This window comes from Myodes glareolus, chromosome 3 (genome assembly GCF_982192425.1).
Source record: "Myodes glareolus chromosome 3, mMyoGla1.1, whole genome shotgun sequence".
NCBI lineage: Eukaryota > Metazoa > Chordata > Mammalia > Rodentia > Cricetidae > Myodes > Myodes glareolus.
Window position 1 is genome coordinate 21,708,078 of NC_142028.1, and position 17,008 is coordinate 21,725,085.

The following is a 17,008-nucleotide window of genomic DNA, read 5'->3' on the forward strand; positions in this document are numbered from 1 at the left end:
ACAATCCCAGAGAACTTAGACAACAATGAAAACTCTAAGAAAGACATACTTAGATCTAATCTACAAGGGAAGTAGAAAAAGACAAGATCTCTTGAGTAAATTGGGAGCATGGGGACCTTGGGGGAGGGTTGAAGGTGAGGTGAGAGGTAAAAAGGGGAGCAGAGAAAAATGTAGAGCTCAAAAAAAGATCATTAAAAAAAAGCAGTTGCCCACTGAAAACCTGAAAAAAAAAGAAACAGTAACAAAAATAAAGCAACAGAAGACAAAACCCTTCCTTCAACATTTCCTGATGAAATTCTACTTAGGAATAAAAGTTCACCCATTTGCAGAATCTAAGAAGCACTGTATTGTGAACTGTGTTTATTTATTTTACTCATGTATCTAAACCATACTGATTATCTACAAGAAGTGAGTGCTTAGCAATTCATGGTAGACAATGTGATGCTGACCCTCAGGCACATAGTCTTGCAATTTTACGACCTTTTTTTGACATTGATAATGTCTTCTTCAAACCTACTACACAGCAGTTCACACTCTTGTCCATTATTCACACATAGTTATAATTTTTCATTTAATTTCTTCTCTTCTTCTCTCTTTTCCCTCTCCCTGTCTCTCTGTCTCTCTCTGTCTGTCTCTCTCCCTCTATCATAGTGAAGGGTATCCAATCAGAGAGCCTTGTAAGTAGCAGACTGGCACTCTAGCCACTGAGAACACTTCCAGGTCGCATCTTCATGTTTATACACATGAACTTTTTTAAAAAAAGAATTTGGAAATTTTCTATGATTTTACTTAAAAAGTGGCAGCATCTCCTCAGGTTTCATATTGTTTTTAGCTCATTAAAATGTCTTTCAAGTTTTAGTGTTGTCCAGATATATCACCCATGTTTATGGAAGAAGAAACGGTAATGGATCACAGAATCTGGGTGACAAGGTGTAAATCAAAAAGGAAGACAGTGGGAGCAACCTTGACGCTAAGACTGACCAAGATACAGTAGCAGCATGGAGCTGTGAAAAACAGAAAGACAACAAATTATGAGGCATTGACCACTGTGGATGTTGCCTCCAGATGAAAACAGTATTTCGTGGCTGATTATCAAGTACTTTCACTGCAAAGGTAAAGGCCTTTCACCAGTGCATTCCCATCGGCCACCATCCCCAGCTCCAATCCCTGCCCTTCTCCTTCAGTCTCCCCCATTAAAACTGCTGGCTTACCTTTGATTTCTTAACTTTGTGCACACACATGAAATGTTGATAATCTTTGGAAAATGACATGATTTCCTGTTATGGGAAACAAAGCATAAATAACATTCATTCCTTCATTTTCAGGAATTTTAAACATGTGGATTTAAATGAGTTTTATCAAAAAGTTGCTGAATTTATGCTAATTATCAGGCAACTGAGGCAGAGCACCTGGTTACATAATAGAGAGAATGAAGAAAACACAGTAGGCTGTAGCCTTCCCATAAGGTTACCAGGAATATGCCTAAAAATCCTGTCTAAGTACAATGCAAATTGTCGGTTAAATGGTGTAGATAAAAATTTCAAGGAAAGGTATAAATCACAAAGAATAGAAAGGAATAAGGAATCATCATCCGACAAAGAAGACATCTGGATAAGGATATAGACAGTTGAGTAAATATGGTATAGTTGAGAAAAAGTCCATGGTCAAGCATGTTTTAAGTGGAGCTTTGTGCCAGACTTTATTGAGATATAAAGTGTTAGGTCACAATGAAGCCTACATGGCAGAGATAAATAATCCACTGTATTTATTCCAAACCTGTATTTATTCATCACTGTGAATGTCCCTGTCACTGTTCTATTTTCTGGGGTCAAATAGTCAATGGAATACACAAGTTGTGTGTGGAAAGTGGTGATCACACAAATAAGCAAGCAGAGAAATCAGAGAGCAAGATAATGTCTCATATCATGCTGTGAAGGAGGCTGGGTGAGAGGTTGGCTCAATGGGTAAAGTACCTGCTCCTAAAGCATGAGGACCTAAGTTTGATTGCCAAAACCTACTGAAAAAAACAGGAGCTATGATGGGCATCAGGTAACTGACAAAGAGGTCAGACATGAGATAGGCATATCCCTAGAGCTTATGGGCCAGCTAGCCTGACCAATCAGTGGCCTACAGAACTCATAGAGATCTTATCTCAAAAACTAAGGTAGGGAGCTGTTGAGGAAGACACTAGATTTCAACTTCTGGCTTTCACTTGTATGCACATGTATGTGAACATACACACACACATACTTACACAAACACATCAATGTACCATATGCAGAACTGCACACACAGTGCTCTGAAGGAAGAGAAATCACTGTAATAGAATGCAGCTGGCTGAACTCTTTGGATTAGTTTATTCAAGTTTCACAGCATTTCAGAAACTGTATAGGCTTCTTCCATTTTAAGAATTATTTACATTACACCAAATTTACCTCAGATGAGGGGAGGGGGGAAAGTGATGGCTGCTTCTATAGATTCTTATCAATTATCCTTGCTGTAGGTATTATATGTATGCAAATTTTACTAGTAAGAAAATCAGATAAACTTGGTAGTGAATGCCTGTAATCCCACTACTGTAAAGAATATGATAGTAAGTTTGAGGGTTGTCTAGACTACACAGGGAGATCTTGTTTAAAACAAACAAACAAAAAAGAAAACAGAAAGCAAAATTAATGAGACAATTTACATAAAGAAGGTAAAAGGGTGTGTAGGTTTGAGACAGGATCTGATTAAGTGGGTATGCAATGATAATCCTTTATTTAAAATAGGATAGTTTGCAATCAGGTTTCTAACTAAATGCCATCCTCTATGTACCTCTGTCTCCTCCTTGTGGCCATTTTTACTTCTTTCTGATTTTATGTTCTCCCTATTTCCTTTGGGTCTTTGGTACCTCTGGCTTTGATCTTTAATTTTCCTTTTATAATTCTGAATTATTGTGAACACTCTCTGGGTACTAGCTACTCTAGTCTGTTCCCCAGCAGTTTTCTCTGCTGTAGACTCAATATGTGAGTGGAGTGATTGCTGAAGAGCTCAGAGAGGGTATTACTTCCTAGAACACAAAGTAAGTATTTATTTTAGTGCAAATAGACTGCTATATTTATAGCTGTGTTCTATTAGTTATGTATGCTATGCACTGAATTTATATATAGGAAAGAAGCCATGTTGAAAGTGATTCTAAGTTGCTTGGGGATTTTCGGCAGAGTTTTAATGTGTGTTTGTGTATGTCCCTCCATGTGTACACATGTGTGCAAATATCTGTGGAGTCTGTAAGAGGATGTCAAATCTCCTGGAAATAGACTTTTGGGAACAACCCCAAGTTCTCTGAATGACCAGCAAGTGCTCTTAATTTCAGGGTCATCTTTCCAGCCCTGTGTCAGATTTTTTCTGATTAAATTTGTTATTTAAAAATTTAATACAAATATATAATACATTCAAATCACCCAAAGTCCTATGACAGATTATTTCCTTCTCACCCCGTCAACATTCAAATCCTCCTTAAAGATCCACTTTCCAAATTCATGTTTCTTTGCTTCATTTTGGAACACACTTAGTTTAACCAGACAAATAATCATGGATATTTTGACTGAGGACCTGTGAGCATAGAGTTCTTGGTTTACTGACATGAAGAAACTCATTTGTTTCTTGATACATTAAGTTTGAAGTCTTATAATATCTCTAAACAACATGGAGATTGACAGCTGGACAGGGTCAACGGCGAGATGTCTCATCCCTTGTCATTGGCCTAGGGGGGTTCATCTAAGGATGAGTTTAACAGACAAAGAGGGCCAAGAGCCAAGAGCTGAAGGCTGGCACATAACACTTCAAAGCCAATCAAGGATCTGTCTTAGTTTTACTTCCTGTTGCTGTGATATTTAAGGTTTTTGTTTTTTTTTAATTTCATTTGGTACATTTAGGTCATCTAATACAATTTTCATCATTTTCCTCATAAATTGCCATATTCAAGTTTTATTGCTGTGAAAAAACACCATGACTCAAGCAGATTTTGCAAAGCAAAACATTTGCCGGAACTGGCTTATGGTTTCAGAGGTTTAGTCCATTATGGTCATGGTGGGAAGCATGGCAGCACGCAGGCAGACACAGTGTGGAAAAGATAGCGGAGAGCTCTACATCCTGATACTCAGGTAGCATGAAGTGAACTATCTTGAGCTTCTGAGACCTCAAAATCTACCCCCTAGTGACACACTTCCTCCAACAAAGCCATGCTTACTATGACAAGGCCACACCTCTTAAGAGTGCCGCTCCCTATGAACCTATGGTGGTCACTTTATTCAAACCACCACAGTCCACTGCTATTGCTGACTATTTTCCTTGACCCGTTGTTAAGATATTTAGTGTTGCAAGGTGAATCATTTTTACAGTGGCCTTACTCCAAATTTGTTGGTAAGAAAATTGAGATATTTTATGTCTAAGATAGGGAAAGTAGAGACAAGTTATATTTCAAAATTTTTAAAAGAAATATAAATGGATGATAGCTTAAAGAGACTTCAGGTTCTGTGACCATTTAGACATCCTTGAAACTAGTGACCACACAGATACCTGATTATATCTGTACTGTTTATGTCCACAGCTATAAACACCTCCGGTTTTTTATGCTGAAGAGACATGTTTTCTGTAAGAGTTTTGACTCTCCTGGGGGGAAATGACTGTGAGCTGTCTTCAAGGCTCAAAAGACATGAAGAATTAGAAGTGTAAGTGTGCCTTTGCCTCCTTCTGCCTGCTTTTTATCACTTTTATGTGAGATTCCCCTTTGTATGCTATAAATAGTCTTTATTACCATTGGTTAATAAAAAAGCTGCTTTGGCTTATGTCAGAGCAGAATATAAGTAGACAAAAAATAAAAAAACCCTAAACTGAGTGGCCTTGTCATAGCAAGCATGGCTTTGTTGGAGGAAGTGTGTCACTAGGGGGTAGATTTTGAGGTCTCAGAAACTCAAGATAGTTCACTTCATGCTGCCAGATTATCAGGATGTAGATCTCTCCGCTATCTTTTCCACACTGTGTCTGCCTGCGTGCTGCCATGCTTCCACCATGACCATAATGGACTAAACCTCTGGAGAAAAAAGGTGGAGTCAGGCAGATGGTATATAGTTGCTAAAAGAGAGAGTTGTCAGAATATTACTGGTAGGCCACAACCTTCTGGTCGTAAACAGAATAATAGAAATGGGGTAATTTAAGATGTAAGAGCCAGCTTGAAATATACCTAAGCCATTGGCCAAACAGTACTGTAATTAATATAGCTTCTATATGATTATTTTATTTGGGTCTGGGCTGCTGGAAAGAAAAAAACAGACTCCATTTACATCACTTTCAGTACAGCAAGGCATTGTTTCAAATGCTTGTGCTAGGTTTTTACTCAACCACATCGACAGGAAAGGGACTCTTTCCCATACCCAATTTAAGCACCCTATAACTTCTTCCTCATGCCTCAACAACTTCCCATTGCTAATTCTCAGTCTTTCTCCATCTCTGTGTCTTTCTCCATCTCACATACACACACGCATACACAGATACACACACAGATACACACACATATGCATACACAGATGCACAGACACACACACACGTGTGCTTCTTATTGCACTATCCAGGCATGTATATGCCTGCTCTTCCTATCATCACTCTCCTGGGAATGTGATACCACTGAGGACAAATTAGATCCATTATAGAATTAACTCACCTTACATACCTGCACAGAATAAAACTGGATTGTTTATTGATTATTCAAACATTCAGAGTTCCCTAAGGATCGTGGGAATTCCAACATGAAGCCTTAACGCCTGCTTGCCTACAAACACATACTCTTGGCTCCACAAGGAACAATGCACTACAGTTGAAAACCGGCAACATTCTAATTTTTAAGGACAGTTTCTGATTTCTCTCACACTACAGAGAAATTAACTTTCATTCTGTCCTTACAAAGCAGCAAAAGGGACTGTCTTGTGTCAGTTATTTGTCTGTGCAAAAGCCATCTGGCCTTGAAAAGGAACTGCCTGTGCTGGGCCTGAAGATACTGCAACATTACTTTGTAGACTCATTCTCTCCTATGATGTCTGACGAAGTGACCTATGCAACGCTTATGCTTCAGGATTCTGCAAGAGTGGGAAGTCATCAGGATAGAAATAACCTAAGAAAAGAAGGTAAGAGCTCAGAGAAAGCAGACTATAACCGTGGAAATGGCAGCTGTTATGTGTTTCTAGATGTGGGCTTTGACACTAAAATGGGGGGGAGAGCATGCAATATAATCCCCCAAATAGAGACAAACAGTCCTTGAATAGGTCAGCGGAACAAGTGTCCTTAAGAGAATACGTAGGGCTTTCAAGACCAGTGTGAACCATATGGAATTACTGTCATGACCTCGTCACTTTAAAAAATAAAGTAGTGGTTATGTCAGAGATTGAGTTTCAGAGTGAGAGATTTCTATTTATAACCATCCTTGACTCTAATACCTTGTTAGCAATGACAGAGAGATGTTCTTATATAAACCAAAAAGGATTCTAAAGTAAGTAGAGAAAGCTTTGCTAGTGTGTGCAATAATTTAAGGAAGGAGTCAAGTATAGATAAATCACAAGTGAACAAAATCTACCTTTTTCTTTTATGCTGCTTTTAACTTAATGTCATTGGAAGCTTAAGTACAACTCAGAGCATTTATCAATAATAAATTTTATCTCTACATATCTTTATTTAAGAGTAGTTGTAAAATAAAGTAAATAAATCATGATTTCTTTAGTTATGTAACTACAGATGGAAACACTGAAGCTCAAAGAAGCTATGTAGTTTGTCTGAGTTTAAACAATTATGTGGTGGAGAGAGTCTTCCCCTGTCAGCTCATTCCCTTATGCCCAGCTGGCAGAAATGCCAAGTCTCTGGAGTCAGAGACATCATTAAATATATAAAATTATTGTCACTTCCAAAAGTTGCATTACAGTCCTAGTTGTTATCCTGAGTCATATGAATTGCTTTCTTCTGCTACTTGGATTTCTTTTTACAGTGTGTGTGTGTGTGTGTGTGTGTGTGTGTGTGTGTGTGTGTGTGTGTGTTAGGGAGAAGATATCCAGTACCTAGCATAGAGTTCGTGGTGTTTTCCAAAGGAGAGATGATTATGCATATCAATCTTGTTCTGTCTTGTAATTCTCATTCTAACCTTTGGGGAAAGAGGTCAGGAGATTATCCTATATGTACTAGCATACTCACCTAGCAAAAATATTGTGTGAATCAAGAAGAGGAAGGTGACAGACATTTTTATGACAAACATGATCCAAGAGTTGCCTGCTGGTTTTAATATCGAGAAACTTCCAGGGTGGGAAAAACAACCCCAAATGTAACAGCGTGCTATGGTTCTACTTTCTCATCCCCCACTGGCTTCTAGGATACCCAGCTCAATCCTCCATTTGGCGAGGAGCAGCCTTGAGCCTGATGACCCTCTGCCTGCTGCTGGTGACGGGACTGGTGACCTTGGGGATTATGTGTAAGTAAACTTGTATTAAACAAAAGAAAAACAATTAGAAAAACTTGGTACAGTATGCAAATTCAGAAAGGACGTGGCTACTAGTATGCTAGATTGATTAAAAAAGATTAATCATCGGCCCCAGTCACTGAGCCGCTGCCAAGGACTCAGCGGCCTCCCCGTGGAGCCCCCTTGCTTCCCAACACTCCGTTCCCCCACTTCCGCCCCCGCCCGCCTTCTCGCGCGCAGCCGCCTTCTTCAGGCCATTTCCACCGAGGAAAAGGAATCCTATCGTATGTCTGCTATTCAGAACCTCCACTCTTTCGACCCCTTTGCTGATGCAAGTAAGGGTGATGACCTGCTTCCTGCTGGCACTGAAGGTTATAGCCATATAAAAATTCAACAGAGAAACGGCAGGAAAACCCTTACAATTGTCTAAGGGATCGCTAATGATTACGATAAAAAGAAACTAGTGAAGGCGTTTTAAGAAGAAATTTGCCTGCAATGGTACTGTAATTGAGCATCCAGAATATGGAGAAGTAATTCAGCTACAGGCTGACCAGCACAAGAACATATATATGCCAGTTCCTAATAGAGATTGGACTGGCTAAGGACGATCAGCTGAAGGTTCATGGGTTTTAAGTGTCTGTGACTCTAAAGCTTAAGTGAGGATTTCCTTGCAATGAGTAGAATTTCCCTCCTGTCCCTTGTCACAAGTTTAAAAACTTCACAGCTTGTATAATGTAACCATTTGGGGTCTGCTTTTAACTTGGACTAGTGTAACTCCTTCATGCAATAAACTGAAAAGAGAAAAAAAAAGATTAATCATCACAGACACTAATATCTCCCTAGATCTATTCATTTATTTTCTATATGAAAGTTTTCATTGATAGTTATGACTTGGACATATGAACACAGAATCTTCCAAACACTTCTGCTACCCCAGATCTATTTCATTCTCCAACATACCTTCAGAAACACTGGCAAGGGTCCTATTTCATTGCTGTGGGAATTATACCCCCCTCCCCCCAGTTATTTTTGTCTTTCGATGAACTAGATCATACTGTATGTGGACTCTTTTTTCTTAGTTATTGGTTAAAACTGGGAAGCTCTTTTCTTAACAGACATATCCATTTGATATTCTTTGTGAAAAACAGAAAAGCAAGCTGGAGATATATTTGCAGAAGAACATGCACTTTGTTTATCTTGAAATTTAGCAGACGGCTAGCTAAATCTGCCCACCCATGAACTTTCTGGGATAGAGAAAGAACTAAAGTGGCAACAACAACCTGATTTGCCTTATTAAGGAAAAACACACAGAGAAGGAAGAGAAAGGGTGGGAATTACCTCATACCTAGCAGGCATGTATCTTACAGTGGAAGCCACTCCCTAGCAGACCCTAAGAGAAGAGTCTCTAGGCTCACGAGGACAGTTGCAGGTGGATTGAGGAGGGCATTGTGCCTTATGGTAAATGGAAAGCCATCTTGAGGACATGCGGGCTATAAAAGGCTGAGTGTGTGGACCAAAGAGTACCGATGTGGTCAGCACCCACTTTAAGGTGACCTGTAGTCAAAACTGTATTGCAGGATGCTGTATGAGTTACTGTCTCTTGATGGTGTGACAGTAAAAGCAGCTTAAAGAAGGAAGGGTTTGTTTTGGTTTGTGGTTTAATTAAGATGGAATACAGTCCCTCGGGGTGGGAAGTCATACAGTAATTGATCACATTACATCAGCAGTCAGAGAGCAGAGGGAGCTGAATGCCATGTTCAGCTTGCTTCCTCCTTTATATGTTGCCTAGGTCCTCAGTCCAGGTGATGGTGCTGCCCACACTCGGGGGAGTGTGGGGGGGATTCATATTTTAGTGAAACCTCTTTGGAAATGCCTGTACGGACACCTCCCAAAATTTCTGTCCCAGGTTATTCTATACCCTGTCACATTGAAAATAAAGATTAATAATCACAGACACTATTGTCTCCCATGCTCTATCCATTTATTTCCTTTTATAAAAGATTTCAGTGATAGTTATGATTTGGACATGTAAACACAGACTAATTATTTATCTTGCTCTTCAGAAAAGAAATCAGATGCTCCTTTTGTGGTAACAGATGCTCAATAAATGCTGTTAGGAGAATATGCCTTTTATCTTTAAAAGATGTACACCCAAAAACAAATTCAAGTGAAATGATGTTGACTCATCATGAAATGAAGTCTAATTTGTGTTTGTGTTTGTTTTTGGTTTTTTTTGCAAAGTGCAACAATGTTTTTGCTGCAGTAGTTGTTACAATGTGCTGCTGAGTCTCTGAAATAGCTTAATAAAAATAAAGGTGTTTTTAAATAAATATATGGACCCAGAACTAGAAATCATTAGAATAGTCTAAAAGCAATCTGGAATTATTGGCAAAACCCTGCCAAGGATGAAAGAAAGGGAAGATGAGGGATGGGAGAGTGGTGGAGGTTGAACAGGAGGATCTTCTGCCCTCTACAAGGAAGGGAGAGGAGAGAGAGAGAGAGAGAGAGAGAGAGAGAGAGAGAGAGAGAGAGAGAGGAAGAGGAAGAGGGAAGAAAAGAGGAAGAGAGGGAAGAAGGAACAGGGAGGAAAAGAAAGAAAGTAAGCAAGCAGGAAAAAAAGGAAGGAGGAAGGAAGGAAGGAAAGAAGGAAGGAAGGAGGAAGGGAGGGAGGGAGGGAGGTAGAGAGAAGAGGGAGGAGGAAGAAGAAGAGAAAGAATCCCCAGTGGCCTGGGGAGCACACTCTTAGCTTGGTGGTCTTGTGAGCACAGCAGGAAAAGTGCACTTGTCTCATTATGTTTTACAGTTTTACAGATGTCTAATGATATTAACTCAGATTCAGAGAAGTTAAGTCAACTTCAGAAAATCATCCACCCACAGCAGGACAATCTGTCTGAGCCACTGAGCATCTCTACAAAGGATCCCACAGAAGAATCTCTCCAGTCCCAGATCTCTGCCCTCCTGGAGAGGCAGGGACAGATGGCTACCAAGCTCTGCAAGGAATTCCTCATCCACACTTCCGGTAATTTGACTTACATCTGTAAAAAGACCAGATCAAGTCTGTCACCTTGATCAAAGTACCCATGGGCAGCACAGCCTCATAGAAGTTGAGCCCTCTAGCAATCCCTTGGCCATGCCATCCTAAATTTATGAAGGACAAGGAAATACAGATGTTTCTTTAATATTTTGGAAAACACAGGAGAATTTTATAGTCATTCCCAAATGTTATCAGCCTGGATACTTAAACCTCTCTGTCACTTTATTGGTAACTTTTAGATGCTCTGGTTATCATACGAATATTAAAAGCCTGGACCTGCAAAAAGACTCTTTATTGTCCAACCCCCAGCAAGGGGGTTACTCTGCTGCCACTCAGATCTGTTGCCTGTATGCATGACTTAGTTTCAAACGACTTCTGCAGTCACTCCACAGAGTGTGTGCTTTGAATATAATTTCCTTTTCAGACCATAAGTGCAATCCTTGTCCTAAGACATGGAAGTGGCATGGAGACAGTTGCTACTATTTCACAGTTCATGAAGAGAAATCCTGGAGCGACAGCAGAAAGGACTGTACAGACAAGAACGCCACTCTGGTGAAGATTGACAGCATCAAAGAAAGGGTATGACTGACTCTCCTCCTCAGGGTATAGAAATTACTCACACAATGAAATCTGTTACATGATAAGAAACTAATGGATTTTGAATGAGAACTAATAAATGAATTGAGGAACTGGGCATGAAACCCAGGACACAGCACATGCTAAGAAAGTGATCTAACCACTGGATTATTCCCAGACAATAAAAAATTTAATAAATTTTTATCTTACCTCCTCAAACCAACAGATGGCCTCTCACTTGTTCTGCTCTCTCCCTCCCCCAGGATTTTCTTCAGACACAGCCATCACTCACTCTCTCGTTTTTTTGGCTGGGATTGTCCTGGAACTCAACTGGCAGACACTGGCTATGGGAAGATGGTTCGTCTCCCTCTCCATCCCTGTAAGTATCTAACTGTTGGGGCTGGAAGGTAGTACTTCCAGTCAGTGGGTGGAAGCCCGTGTGTGTGTGCTGTTGTTGGGAGAAAAGAACTAGTATTTGTGTCATCTACAAGATGGTACTATGGGATAAAGTCTTAGTTTCTTAAGAACAAATTTTGTTTTGTTTTAATTTTAATATTTAAAAATTATTTTTGCATTTATTTATTTGGGGAGGTCAGGGTTGTACGGTTCCAGGGTAGACATGTGGAGGTCAGAGGACAACCTGCAGGGATAAGTTCTCTACCTCCAGTCTGTGGGTTCAGGGAATCGAACCCACTTTTTGAAAGAGTGAGAGTTGCCGTAGGGAGCACATTGAGGGCTGCTCAGCAATTCCATCTATTTGTCAAACTCAGAGCAATGCACTAAACTTAATGTGCTGTCTAGTTGCTTTGCTTATTAAGCATGTACATATAATAGTATGTTCAAAGTACTTTGTAAATATACACCTTTGAAGGATGCACGTTCACATCTTGATTATATAATAAAACTATTATCATAGCGAGATTCTGTAACATGCCTAAGATCGCCCAGTTCAAAGGTTATCAAATCAAGACTGAACATTTTAGATACTCATTCACTCAGCTATTTTATATTCTAGCCTTTACAACCTTCAAGGGTGGTGTTTGCCATAAGGACATTGACATAGTACTCATATTAAATAATTGTTGGCTGTTTTCTAACAGAAAGTAAGTATGAACTACCTGATTAGTTTTGGGATTAGCTTCAGGGTGCAGACCACCAATTAGGTCACATGGCAAGAGTCCTAGGCAAAATCTGCTGCTGCAGAGTCTCAGTGACAATGTTGAAAGTACACATCACAAGTACACATCAAAAGTACACATTCAAATTTTGGAAAGCAAAGCTTTGAAACTATTAAAATTTATAACAAAATAGAAGTCAGAAAAAAATTTCATAGTCTTGCCCCATCTGATCTTCTGTATTTTTCAAAAGACTCCTAAGAAAGAGGTTCAAATTCATTGGGAGCCAGAAGCTCAGGTGCCACTTGAAGTCATGCTGGGCTTACAGAGGAAGCCAGCGTGTGTGGGAGGGGTGGGTATTGCTGTGGGTTGGGAGAAGAAAACTAGCGTTTGTTTCATCTACAAAATTGTCCTATGGGATAAAGCCTTATTTTCTTAAGAACAATTTTGATTTGTTTTTACTTTAATATTGAAAAAATATTTTTATATTAATTTATTTGGGGAGGTCAGCGTTGTACGTTTCCAGGGTAGACATGTGGAGGTCAGAGGACAACCTGCAGGATTAAGTTCTCTACTTCCAGTCTGTGGGTTCAGGGAATTGAAATCAAATCACCAGGCTTGGTAGCAAGTGATCTTATCCACTGAACCATCTCACAAACCATTTGGATTTTTTTTTTATCAAGAACTGGAAAAATCACTCATCGATTCAGAGCCTGTACTACTTTTGTAGAGTACCTGAGTTCAGATCCCATCACCCACAAAGTGACTTACAACCACCCGTAACTCTAGCTTCTGTAGATTTGGCCCTCTCTTACATCCTCTGATAGCACCTACACTCATGTATGCATAGACACACAGATGTACACATAAATAAAAAAATAATCTTTCAAAAGAATAAAAGTTTAAAAAAATCATGGCTTCAAAAATTTTTAAAGACTTTAAAACAAAGACAAAAATGGCAAACATCCTATAGCAGAACTTTAGTTAAATACAATAACTGTGTTATATTTTTATAATCTGTAACTTTTACATTAAATGAGATCTGACGTCATTAATATCTCTCTCTGTTACAAGTACACAAGCCACCCAACTCGTTCTGCTTTTCTCTTCCGCGTATATTTTGTAAATTGAATTAAAATCATTTCATTTTTGCTCAAAACTGCTTGGTTTCAGCTGTGGCTCTCCAAATACCTTCAATAGCAAATAATTATATGTCTATTCTTTTCTTCCTAAAGATCCACTCCACAGAGATTTTTCTAGGACTTTTTCCATTCAAATATACATCTCCCAGGCTTTTATCATTATTTCTAGCCATGTTTTGTTAGTTCATTGTCACACTAGTAACAATGACAAAGGCTCACTCAAAACAACGCAGACAAAAAGGACAGTCACTCTTTTACAAAGTGGAGTAATCGGGTGGGCAGTGCTCACAGCTGACAGAGGAGAGGAGGACTGTTAGGCAGAGATCATCCAGAACTGTGACCCAGAACCGTGTAAATGCAATGCAGATCCCAGGTTAGTTCTCCTCTCCTATGTGAAGGCAGTCATTCATCTATGGGCTCCTGTGAACATGTAGAAAAAGTGATCTATGTCTGGCACAGAGACCACAGATGATGATCACCATGAGTCGTTTAGCTGTCAAATAACCCAGCTCTCTATATCCAGCCTAGGATGACTTCAGGCTTGTGCAGCCTCTTCCTTGGATCCTGAATAAGGACTCTCTGACTTAGATATATTCAAATAGTATTATTTAATAGACTTAATTCTGAGGAATAAAATAACATGATATCCCAGGGTGAATCACTTGGAAAAAGCAGTGATTGTAACACACATTTAGGTTTGAGTCAAGAAACTGGTCTCAATTTCCTGATCACCAAATCCCATCAGTTAGTCATTCATTTCCTCCCTCAAACTCTGGCTTGTTTTCTCAAGTGTGTAGAAAGCATCCATAGTTACATTTTAGTATAGAAAACATAACAACTTTTTACATGATATTACTTTATCTTTTTAGTTTTCATACTAAATTTTAAAATGTCAAAATAAATTATTGTTTCTAATGTTATCTGCACTGGGTGAATTCCATTAGCGGAATTCCATATTACTAATGGGAATAATAATTTCTGAGCCATATCTTCAATATTTTTCTATTTTATTGAATATTAATATAATATATTATGATCATGGTCTCCCCAGCCTTATCTCCTCCAAGATCCTCTTCATCTCTCCACTCATCCAATTCCACACCTTCTTTCTCTCTCTCTTTAGAAAGCAAACAGGGCAATAAAAAAATGTGAGCAGTGTCAGGCATGGGTTCCCGTTCATGGAGCAGGTCTCAAGTTCAATCAGATAGTGGCTGGTTACTCCCACTTGGTGCCACTACCGCACTAGCATTTCCTGCAGAGTTAAATACATTCTTATTAAAGAAATATTTTTCCTGGGATCACAGTTAACTGGAAATAAAGAACTGAGATATGCTGGCACTACAGATCCTAATGTTTTGTGGGCATTGGGTTCTCACACTAGTATGTATTTTTCCTCTAAGGATAACACTTCATTCTAATTAAATTTTATATAATAGTTTTAACTATTATAATTTTGAATTGATTAATTTTGAATCAATTACTTTCCAGATTTAGTGATCAGGAGCATGCCAGGTTCAATGGATCCAGTGGTTGTGCTTACTTTGAAAGAGGGAATGTTTACATTTCTCGCTGTAGTGCTGAAATTTATTGGATTTGTGAGAAGACAGCTTCCCTGGTGAAGATTGAAGATTTGGATTGATTTGACTTTTCTAAGAGTATCAAGAAGTAAGGACCCATTGCAAACCCAAGCAAGAAAGAAGAAAGCTTTGGTATTTGAGACAAAAACTGACTAAAAAGTGATTTACTTCAACAAGCCCACAGACAAACTTGCGTCACAGAACATTCTCCACTTCACTGTCTGATCCTCTGACTTGGTGTTTTCATTATTTCTGTCTTACAGTGATCCTAAGTACCCAGGAAGTAACATGTCACTTCAGGCTGCCTCTCCATAAACACTGTTCCTTGCTTTACTCTTTCATGTGTTCACACACAGACTTGGTATTATTTAAATATTAACCACCAGACCAACATGGGCCCTGTAATGGAGCAGGTTCTAGAAGACCCCTGTTATAAAGACTTCCCAATTCTGTAGAGTTTTGAGGAAGTCCAAAGTAAAGAACCTGGAACAGCAGGGCTATATTGTTGACTTAGAAATTCTTTACTCTTTTAGAGATTATCTGAACAGCTAATCAGTCTCCATGTAGAGATTAACTCTGCTTTGTCTTCCTATGAAACTACACTACCAATTCTCATAACTGATAGACTATTTCATAACTGATGAAATAGGATGAACACTGCATCGTAGTATTTTCAGCATTTATCTAAACTAATAATATTCAGGCTATCAATTTTGTGAACTTGGTTCTATCAGAATAATAAAGATGTTTATGCTCTTATTATTAGTATGATATTTCATTTTGTTTTCTGTGAGTATGTATGTATATCATGCATGTATGTGTGGATATGTGCACATGTGTAGATAACTGTACCTGTGCATGTGTGTGGAGACCATAGGAGAGCATTAGGTATTTTCCTCTATCTCTTCCCACATTATCTTTGATTTAAGTTCTCACCCTGAACTTGGACTTGGCGAATTTTCTTTTCAGCTAGGCTGTAATCCAGCCATCTCCAATCTTCTTTTCATCTCTGCTCACTAGATGTTGGGCTTACAGGTGTGTGCTTGACCATAACTGGTTTGTTACTGGGGTGCTTGGATCTGAACTCCCAGCCTCATGTTTGCTAAGCAAGTGTTCAGCACTATTAAGACATCTCTCTGTTACTGTTTTACTTTCCGCAGAGAAATACTGGAATATTATTCGAAGACATGCTACCAGAAAGTTTATTCTTTAAAACTTTTCTGAAACAGTTTGCTTAGGTTCCTATAGGAGATAAATAAATACTGTAAATCCAGGCATCAGAAATTGTCATGGAGCAAAATTACTGGTTTCGGGATATCACAAAGGATATGGTTTTGATTTTTCTCTTTAATTATTTACTAATTATACATACTTATCATCAAAAAAGTAATAATTAACTTGTGGTATCAATTTTGAGCACTGGCCTAAAATTTACTGGAAACAGTTGTATTCTGAATATTGTAATAGCTCATTGAAACAACAACTTCACAATACTATGGAGTATCTTATTATTTTTAAAATGTTAAAACTATGACCTCATTATCATATTATATGTATCCAAGAAAACTCTAGAACAAGGGAATAAGTTCAGTGTAAATATTGTAACTGTCTAATAATATCACAAACTGAATGTAAACACACATTTTAAAACACAGGTTATTACTTTCATCATCAAGTAAGTGCAAAGAAAATCTCAATTCTTACTCAGGGCTTAATCACAAGTGAAATATATACATGTATATATGCTTTATTCTTCCATTTCTCATAAGCAGGTTTCTGTCACTCATCCAAAGTAGAATTACTCATAAAACATCAAAACTCTGCCCTGACTCCCACACATTTGGGTTTCTCTTTATTCTCATGGGAAAGTTGATTTCTCCTTCTTTCCCTCTGTCTCGACCCAAAGAATCTGCTATTTATAAGCTAATCATCCTTACTCGTTATTTTGTTCCCATAGAGAGGTTATAAATTTCTCCTGGCATCTCTACCTCTTCATGCCTATCTCACAGACACTCATAATCTTGTATTCATTTGAAAAGAAGCTTTGTCTAACCTCACAGAGGCTCTGGATTTTGATAAGATCATAT

At 38.6% G+C, this 17,008-nt stretch overlaps 1 protein-coding gene and 1 pseudogene across 1 annotated transcript; both read left to right on the forward strand.

Moving 5' to 3' along the window:
- Positions 1-5,938: 5,938 nt before the first annotated feature.
- Clec12b (C-type lectin domain family 12 member B) lies at positions 5,939-15,680 on the forward strand. Its single transcript, XM_048432841.3, has 6 exons — positions 5,939-6,161; positions 7,391-7,489; positions 10,281-10,496; positions 10,936-11,090; positions 11,351-11,466; positions 14,833-15,680. Exons 1-6 carry the CDS (start codon positions 6,068-6,070, stop codon positions 14,981-14,983), a joined length of 831 nt encoding a protein of 276 aa, XP_048288798.3. The 5' UTR covers positions 5,939-6,067; the 3' UTR covers positions 14,984-15,680.
- Positions 7,719-8,634, forward strand: LOC125399404 (eukaryotic translation initiation factor 1 pseudogene; annotated as a pseudogene).
- Positions 15,681-17,008: the final 1,328 nt, after the last annotated feature.

Excerpts from the sequence above, each read along its gene's own strand:
- Clec12b (XM_048432841.3), top strand. The coding sequence starts at position 6,068 with ATGATGTCTGACGAAGTGACCTATGCAACGCTTATGCTTCAGGATTCT. Across the intron at positions 7,490-10,280 it reads GGTGACCTTGGGGATTATGT|TTTTACAGATGTCTAATGAT; the intron begins GTAAGTAAACTT and ends TATGTTTTACAG. Across the intron at positions 11,091-11,350 it reads TTGACAGCATCAAAGAAAGG|GATTTTCTTCAGACACAGCC; the intron begins GTATGACTGACT and ends TCCCTCCCCCAG.